Raw genomic sequence first — 9,141 nt, forward strand, 5'->3', positions numbered from 1 at the left:
AATCAAGAGTTGGACCCCCAACCGACTGAGCCACCCAGGTGCCCCTATCATGTGTCACTTTTAAATGTAATAAAGGAAATACAGTGCTTTAATTTACAACTTTGGGATTGATGTTTAAAATTGAGTTTGTCATGTGTTTAACGGTTATTTGAGTTTGTTCTTCACTGAGATGGCCTGACTAGCGGTTGTGCTGTGTCCGCAGGTGCCGTTTGCCTGCAGCCTTTCTGCCACCTGTACTGGGGCTGTGCCCGGCCCGGCTGCCTCGGCTGTCTGGCCCCATTCTGTGGTAATGCCGGTGCTTCAGCTGGCTGGCTTTAGCCTTTGCGTATTCTCTCGGTGCATTTGAGGGTGGTGACGGGGTAGTGTGGCCCAAGTTGGGGGAGGCCACCATTAGTGACTCTACTTTTTCCTGACATGCTGCCTATGTTTGACGTTTAGAAGTGTCACTCTGTGCTAGCTCAAAACCAAGCAATAACAGAACAACCACCGGGATGCTGAGTTCAGTCGGGAGGGTTTCCTTATGGGCAAGGAACGCCACCACTAAAGACGCCCAGCCTGGCCGTGGTGCTGAGTCTTCACAGCGCCAGACCAGGTGCTGCAGGGACTGAGAGAGCTGCCCGTTGCAGGAAGGAGTGGGATGGAAGTCATTTTGCCTGTTCTCTTTTTAAAACTGTATTTTTTTTTTTAAAGATTTTATTTATTTGACAGAGCGAGAGAGGGGACACAAGCAGGGGGAGTGGGAGAGGGAGAAGCAGGCTTCCTGCCGAGCAGGGAGCCCGATGCGGGGCTCGATCCCAGGACCCCGGATCATGACCTGAGCCGACGGCAGACGCTCAACGACTGAGCCACCCAGGCGTCCCTAAAGCTGTATTTTGTTCATGGAACTTCTTATTCTTTCTAGACCCTATAAGAAAGGAAATTTGGTTATCTTAGTCTGAGTGAATGATGCTTTCGTAGAACATCTGTAAGACGGGTGACTTTGTTTCCTTCCATTTGGCAGAGCTAGACCTGGGCGACAGGTGTCTGGATGGGGTTCTGAGCAATAACCACTACGAGTCGGATGTCCTCAAGGTAACAGGCTTCCCATACAGGCGTGGGTGGGGCTCCGGCCAAGAGAGGCCCCCGTAAGGTTTTCAGCTCTCCTAATGGCTCTTACTAGTATTGCCACTGAGTGTACCACGTGGGTGTTTTTCTGTGTTCCCCACATTCCCGAAAGGAGGTATTTCCTTCATGCCCATTATGCCACAAATCCACAGGAATTGGCTCCAGTGCCTGTTTGTCCCTTGCAGAGAGTTTCTGGGTCTGGGTGGGGAGTGGGCCGGCCCTTTAGTGGAAGCAGGGCCTCTCTCCGACTTCCTCCTCTCTGGTATTTTCCTTCCCATGTTTTAGGAAGCTGGCCCGACTCCTCGGCACCACTGCATTCTGGTTAGATGTCTACGTGGTGCTTTCTTGTAGGTTCGCACAGAAGGAGCCAAGCAGCTCTGTGTGTCTGAAGGGCAGAATGTAGATCCAAACCCTCCACACTTCCTTATGTGGTCATGGGCCTGTTGCTGCCCTGGAGCTGCTCTGGCCAAGGTTGGGTGTCCCACCACTCCTGTGCTAGGAATGTCTTTGCAGAATTTTAGAGAGTGTGGTAACTCACATGTTCAGAGTTCTGAAGTTAGCCCTCCTTTTGAGGCTCTGAGAGAGCATCTCAGACAAGAACCCTTGTGAACTAGGTGGTGAGCTAAGTGTTACCATGTCAGGCTCGGGCAGCCTGGTCCTCGGGCTGTCCCAGGTGTCCTGTGGTCTTGGAAGCAGACCCCCACAACCGCACACAGCACTCCCCCTCGGCTTCCTGATACAAATCCCTGCCATGTTTAGCTTGCCTGGGCTGTGGCTTTACCCACCTTCAGGGGCCTTTTATGAAACTTCTGCCTTATTGTCATTTTAGTATTTCTTCTCCCAAGCTAGTATCTAAGATTTCCCTTCTTCCCTGTCACAGAATTACCTGGCAACCAGGGGTTTGACATGGAAAAATATGTTGACTGAAAGTCTGGTGGCTCTGCAGAGGGGAGCGTTTTTACTGTCTGGTAAGCATCGTTGCACTTGCTCCCCTCTCTGCAGAGGGGGTGCCTCTGCCTCCTGTAACACAGTAGAACCTGTGCTGCCTTCCCACACGCACAGCCTCGCCCTCCACCCAGCCTGACAGAGGCAGATAGGGAGGTGCTCATACTTTTGGTTTTCTTTATTTAAAGTTCGGTTTGAGCCCACATGACCTATTCCAGGGTTTCTCTGCCATGGGGAAGGGCGGGCCCCAGCTGAAGAGACTGGGGCTCCACCTTTGTCAGCATGGAAGTCCCGGGGCTGGCTGGTTGTTAGCAAACTCTCGGGGCCCTCATTGGCCTCTCGCTTGGTGTGTTGGTGATGGGGTGTAGGCTTGCCCTGTCTCCCAGGGACACCCAGGACATTGTGAAATGTGATTTTTGTCACTTTGGGAGGGGGCTGCAAAAAAATCAAATGGCTTTTTTTTTTTTTTTTTTTTTAAGATTTTACTTATTTATGGAGTGCCTGGGTGGCACAGTTGGTTGAGCGACTGCCTTTGGCTCGTGTCATGATCCCGGAGTCCCAGGATCGAGTCCCGCATCGGGCTCCCTGCTCAGCGGGGAGTCTGCTTCTCCCTCTGACCCTCCCCCTTCTCGTGCTTTCTCACTCTCTGTCTCTCAAATAAATAAAATCTTTTTAAAGATTTTATTTATTTGAGAGAGAGGGAGTATATGTGCAGGGAGGAGTAAAGACGGAGGGAGAGGGAGGAAGGGAAAGAATTCCAAGCGGACTCCCCACTGAGCGTGGAGCCCAACGCGGGGCTTGATCCCACAGCCCTGAGATCATGACTTGAGACCTGAGCAGAAACCACGAGTCGGACCCTCAACCGACTGAGCCACCCAGGAGCCCCAAATGACTCTTCTTTCTGAGACATACATTATCATGAAAGACTTTAGAAGTTGTTGGGGCTCCTTCTAAGCAGTTTCTGTCTTGTGGACACATTCTCACCAGTGTCTCAGGTCTTCTCTGCAGCAGCCCTGGGGTTGCCCAGACCTGTCGTCTGAGCCTGAGCTCCGTTAGCTTCTTAAGGACTACTCTAAGGATGACATGACTCACAAAGACATGAGGCACGAAGGATAAGTGAACATCAGTGGGAATCCCAGCACCTGAGCACGCAGTGACGATCCTTGCATGGCCTGTGCACCTGCCCACATGGGCACACCATCCTCGTAAATGAAGCCCTACCACCTGCGCTGTTCTGTAGCCTGTTTGCTCAGCCGTATACCTTGATTTTTATTACGTAGTGTTCCAATACCATGGTTTATTTTGCCGATTCATGAGTAGAGGATATTAAGGGATTTTTTTCTCCTTTTCACTCTGAGTCAGCACTGTAGCTGCTGAGTGAGCATACAGTGTGTTAGGCTTGAGAAATTGTTCCATTTGGATAAATAAGTAGGGTTGTTGGACAGCACTCAGCACAGTTGGGACTTTGCCATAGTGACTTTCCTGCTCAAGGACATGCCTCAGGTGTGAAGGCCAGCATCTTCTTGAGCCTGGTTGCCCTGCAGTCTTGTAAATACAGAACAGGCAAACTGGACGTATTGTCGTTTGTCTGCCCGTGTTGGAACATTAACAGAATTGAAGATCTTTTTCTTTCATGGTTCGCTGGCTTGTTGTGACCTTGGCCCATACTAGGCTGTCTGGATTTGGGGGTCTGGGTTGGTAGGAAATCTTTGTCATATAAAGTTAGTGCAACAGGTTATCGTTTGTGTTGCGCATGGTTTTCCACTAACTGATTAGTATTTTGCCTTTGGTGTATGTGTTTCCATTGTGCTGTTTAAGCTGTAGGTATTCAGATTTACAAGTCCTTTCCTGTGTGCTGTTTGGTTTTTGTGACATACTTAGAATACTATTCATTCGTTTCGGTACTTTTTAAAATTTTTAAGATATTTGAATTTTTTTTATCCACGTGGATTTATTTTGTTGTGAGGAAATAGGTCGGTTTCCTTCTTGTTTTCTGAATGTCTGGCCCCTGTCTCTGCCCCCTGTGTGGATCAGTGCTGGGTTTCCCACTCCTTTGCAAGGCCACAGCTGTTCTGCCATTCTGGAAACATGAGCCTGCGTGCTGACTGGCATGCCCACATGAGGCTGCGTTCCTTGCAGATTACAGAATCACGGGGAACACCGTGCTGTGTTACTGCTGTGGCCTGCGGAGCTTCCGAGAGCTGACCTACCAATATCGGCAGAACATCCCTGCTTCCGAGTTGCCAGGTAAGGAAGCCCCCTCACCCCCAACGCAATTCTGCCTAGATTGGCTTCTGTGTTCCTTCATGTAATAGGTACTCTGTTTGGGCCTTTGCTCCGTGTTCTTAGTGGATGTCTGCCTCAGCAGGGACAAAACTGGGTATTAGTCTTACTTCCTAAACTGGGTTTTCAATTAAACTTTTTTCCTTTCCTGAAATCTTGGAACAGGCCAAGGACACTAGTTATAAAGCATGACAAAATGCGATGCCTTTCTCCTGCTGTTTGTCCCCTTGGGTCTTTACTTAAATTCATGTAGCTGAGCTTGTGAGTGTGATGTGCATTACAGATACATCATTTTTTCTCTTCCTAGTGGCTGTAACATCCCGTCCTGATTGCTATTGGGGCCGCAACTGCCGCACTCAGGTGAAGGCCCACCACGCAATGTGAGTGAGACACGCTCTGCTAGGCCGGGGGCACGAGTGTCGGCACAGGTCCTCAGGGCTGGGAAAGGGGCGCCAAAATGGTCCTCCTGCAGAAAGGCACACCCCCGTTTTCCTAACAGGAAGGTGATTTTTTTCTTTTAAGTGTTTTGGCAAGTTGATACCTCAGCTTTTAGGAATGTTTATGAACTAGTTAATTATTTACTTGTAAATATACTAGTTTTGTCATTTTGTTTGTCTAAAGTCACGTGGTGTATAAAGTAGTGCTGTCGTTTCTGTGTTCTGCAGAACGCAGCTGCCGTTCCCCGCTGATACACTGGAGGGTTAGCACTTTCTTAATTGGTGGCTGTGGTCACTGAGAACTTCTGAGCCCCCAGCTCAGAAGTCCTGGTGCCTTGGGTCTGTCTTCATGCCTTGAGCAGGTATATGTGATGGCTCTAACTCAGTGACTCTCACTGGGCATTTCCAGCTCACAGTGACATCTGCATTGCCACGTGGGGTCGTCTGTAGGTGTAGGTGAGGTGATGATGTGAACCAGTCACGGACTGATGCTGTTTGAGGCTACTATGATCCCCAGTCATTCGTGGTTCAAATCAGAGTCACTGAGAGTGTGTCCTTAGTGCAGGTGACAAGGACCCAAGTAAAGCCTCCCTCAAAGACTGATTCTGTGGAATAAAAACCTTGTTTTGTAGTTGAGCGTAGACAGTGTCAAGGAGACCATTTCATTATAGGGAAAGAAATTTTACTAGTAACTTGCTAATCTTTCTTAATAAAAACATGGATAAGGGTAGCAAAGACATACCTGTCTTCCTCTGGGGATGCCCTGCTCTTCACAAAGGGAGGTGGTGGTGCCGTCTCCCAGCAGGCGAGTCTGTCTGTCCCGCGGGGTGGCCCCTGGAGCCATGGGGACACTGAGGAGGCTTTGAGTCTTTGAGTCTTTTCTCTAGGAAAATGACCTAAAAATGTCTGACTTTTTAAAATTTAAAAAGGAAAAAGAAGGCTGCCGTAGGGATTAATTTCTTTGTTGGTACTATAAACGTGCCTCTGTGAGCCACCCCGTATGCAGTCAGCTCTTCATCAGATACTTCCAGCGGGTGACTTCAGGATCCGCTTATGTGAATACGTGTGTAATTTCACTCTTTTCTCCCTGCAGGAGATTCAATCATATCTGTGAACAGACAAGGTTCAAGAACTAAGCATCTAGGAGGCACCAGGTGGCTTGCGGGTATTGGAGGTCAATGACAACGTTTCAGAAAATACTGGATACAGACATTTTAAGGGCATTTTACCGCCCTTCAGGGGTGCTGGGGGTGTCCGCGTCCGGCCCTGTAGTGTGACTCCTCTTGTGGAGTGAGGCCTTAGCAAGACGCCCCGCTCCCACCCCTGCCCCAGTGGCCTGGGCGGCCGCGCGGCACGACCCGCCCCTCCCCTGAGCTCGGGCGCCCAGAGCACTTCCGCCCGAAGAACTGCTCTCAGCTGTGCCCTCCCATTGAGGCGATGACCTTCAGGTTTGCTCTTTATACCTTTCCCAGAACTATGGTTCAAACAGACCTCTCTCTTCAAGGAAGCTTCCGTGGGAGAAAAAGGAAAGTCTGCTGTTTAAGGGAAAGGGATCAAAAGTTTACAGCCTGCAGGGCATACCCGAGCGCCCCCGCTGCGGGGACGGCCACGGCGGCTTAGGCTTTTTTGTAATAGGTTTGGTGCTTATCTTCTAGTGAGATTTATCACAAATGGTAGCACAAGTAATATAATTTATAATTTACAAATTGACTAAAATTGGAATAGTAGGGCATTTGAAAGAATAAACATATGTTTCTGTTTATTAGAAAAAGAAAAAATCAGATGTCCAGAACTGCTAACCCTAGACACCCAGCATCAAGTGCGTGGCCCTGTCCTAAGAGGGCAGAAGTTGGGGTGCCACACCCTAGGCCTGCTGTGGAGCAAAGCCTTGGTGTATGCTTCTCGCTCTGTCAGCTCAGCTGCAGGCCCTGCCGAGCTGCCCCACGATCTTCATTTCTTCCTGCCGGGCAGGGTCAGCCCTGGTGGTGCCCCCGCCCACCTGGAGCAACCCTTCCTTGGAAGTACGAGAACCCTTTGCTCCCACGAGGCCTGTCCTGCGTTGGGTTTGCCATGTCATCTGGAATAATACTTGAAATTTTGTTCGTTAAAAAAAAAGTTTTTTATCTTTTGTTGAAATAATATGTTATTTTTGTTTGCAAAATTGTAACTTTTTGCTTCTTCTCAGGAATAGGATTTTCAACTGTTGTCTTGCTCTTGATACAGACTCTGAGAAGCAGCGCTCTGTTTGTGGAAGAGGCCGCCTCCTCCCTGCATTCTAATAAACAAGCCGTGTCTGTTTCTCTCCCCTCCGCATTGGTTTGCGTGTCGGCTGCGACGTGCTGCCCCTCCTGTCGTGGCGGGCAGGCTACCGGCGCTGCTAGTGACTGGCTGCTGCTCCTGAGAGCCCAGCTGGTGGCCCCGCTCTCGGACGAGCCACGTGTGACGCGGGCTTGGGGCCCAGGTGAAAAGGGAACAGACCCAGGATCTCGTGGCTCCAGCAGCCCCAAGTGACGGCCTTTTGGTTGCACATTGGAGCTGTGACTTCGTGTCTAAGCCCCGGGCTCAGCCTGTGCGGAGAGAGGCCTGCTCTCCACGTCTTAGGGTCCTGCCTCACCACCCCCTTCCCTCCCAAAAAAGTAAGAACAAAGGCGTGGCTCTTAAGGACTATGCCAGCTTTTTAAGCCTAGGTTAAAACAGAACATGGGACTTCCCTTGGGCTGTACTGGATCCTTCCATGAAGGAAGGACACGTGTCATGTTAGACTGCGGGTCCCCGGTGCAGGGCCAACTCTGCTGGGACTGGGGCTCCCTGTTTCTGACGAGGACTTTCTGCTCTCACTCATGGGAGGAGCTTGGGGGCAGGACAGTTATTTTCTGGGCTGTTTCACAGACCTGGGTGGGTGTGCACTCGGGAGGTTTTTATGACTTCCTGTTCCTCAACACCCTCCCACCCCACCTGACAGCCAGTCTACGGTTGGGCTGGAGCCGTGGGGGGTGGGGGGCGGGCGGGGGCGGCGCAGGATGCCTGGGCGTGAGTGTGTATGTGTGGCGGCGCAGGATGCCTGGGCGTGAGTGTGTCCAGCTCAAGACTCCCGTGTGCTTGTGTGCAGGTCCTTGGGCCCAGTCCCAGAGCAGGCCCAGCTGGATATCTGCTGCCTGCTTCCTGCCCTCTCCTCCCACAGCCTGACCCATCCCATCCCCAGACCCATGTCCCTCTGGGTCTCGTGCCCGCCTCAGAAGAGGGGCCGGCCCTGCCCACACCCCCATCTGCGGCGCACCTTCCTGGCCTGCGGGTCCGAGCTGTGAGGGGAGCCGTGGACCTGTGGAGGATCCTTACTGGGTGCAGCCAGAATCCAGCAACTCGTCTTGGATCCCGCAGAGCTGACAGGGTCAGAGTCACAGGCCCAGATGTGAGAGCAGCAGAGTGGTGCCGCAGTGAAGCAGCCAAACTGGGAGAGGAGGTGGAGAGGGTCGTCATGCAGCCTGCAGAGAGGAGGCCCAGAGAAGCCCATCTCTGAATCAGGATGGCTGTGGTGGACACCAGCAGCCCGAAGCCAGCCTCCACGCTGGAGGGAGGAAATGAACAGGGGACTGATTGGATTCAGAAAGCCCAGTGTAGATCTGGCTTCAGGTGTGGCTGGATGCAGGAAACAACGCCATGCTGGAACCCTTGTCTCCCTGTGTTGATGGCCACCGCTTCCCAGATCTCAGCTTCCATCACGCAGAAGCAGGTGAACTTACCCACTGCTTCAAATGGAGACTCATCCCTGACCTAATCACTAGTGGGCCAGACCAGGGGCTCCCGCCACCACCTGGGCCATCAGCACTCCACAGGCAGGTGGGGTCCTCTCAGGCAAGAGGAAGAGGAGCGTCCCAGGTTGTCAGCAGGGAAGCAGACCGGCTGTTGGGCAGCGGCTCTGGGGCTTAAACCCAGCAGGCCACTCAGCCTGCTAGACCTCAGCCTGCTGAGGCCTGACCCTAATGGGGACTATACTGGCAGCGGCCTGGAGGGAGCGCCAGGCGGGTCTCAGTTACTCCCCTTGGAGATGCCAGCCTGCGTGGGGTGGGACATGGAGGAGCCCAGACACGCTTGAGGGGAGATTCACAGCTCCCTGCAGAATAAATTACAAGGACCTTGATGCACATGGAGTGCAGCCCGGTCAGACCTCTCTCTATGTCATCTCAGGACATTGGCAAAAGTAAATGCAGCGGAGTGAAGCCATGTGCATTCTTTCCTGCTTTCAGCCACTGTCTCAGCTATTCGGAGGGGCCTGAGGGAGACCCCGTTCTGAAGATTGGCCCGCTGAAGGCGGCCAGCCCCACCATGAGCCCTGTGACTGCAGAAGGGCTGCCTTGCCAGCTCCCAGGACACA

The 9,141-nt window shown here is 51.9% G+C and overlaps 1 protein-coding gene across 4 annotated transcripts in view; it reads left to right on the forward strand.

Moving 5' to 3' along the window:
- The window catches only part of CHFR (checkpoint with forkhead and ring finger domains), a 32,856-nt gene extending 25,778 nt beyond the window's left edge, over positions 1–7,078 (forward strand). For 3 of the 4 annotated variants that reach the window (XM_025861619.1, XM_025861621.1, XM_025861622.2), the window contains 6 exons: positions 203–286; positions 1,001–1,071; positions 1,985–2,072; positions 4,189–4,296; positions 4,640–4,712; positions 5,863–7,078. In XM_025861619.1, the coding sequence (XP_025717404.1) occupies positions 203–286; positions 1,001–1,071; positions 1,985–2,072; positions 4,189–4,296; positions 4,640–4,712; positions 5,863–5,905 (467 nt within the window). In that variant the 3' untranslated portion in view covers positions 5,906–7,078. The remainder of the gene's footprint in view (positions 1–202; positions 287–1,000; positions 1,072–1,984; positions 2,073–4,188; positions 4,297–4,639; positions 4,713–5,862) is intronic. The other variant, XR_012377301.1, reaches the window with a different exon arrangement.
- The last annotated feature ends 2,063 nt before the right edge of the window (positions 7,079–9,141 follow it).

This window comes from Callorhinus ursinus, unplaced genomic scaffold (assembly GCF_003265705.2).
Source record: "Callorhinus ursinus isolate GAN/ISIS: 27379988/994484 unplaced genomic scaffold, GSC_fseal_2.0 scaffold137, whole genome shotgun sequence".
NCBI lineage: Eukaryota > Metazoa > Chordata > Mammalia > Carnivora > Otariidae > Callorhinus > Callorhinus ursinus.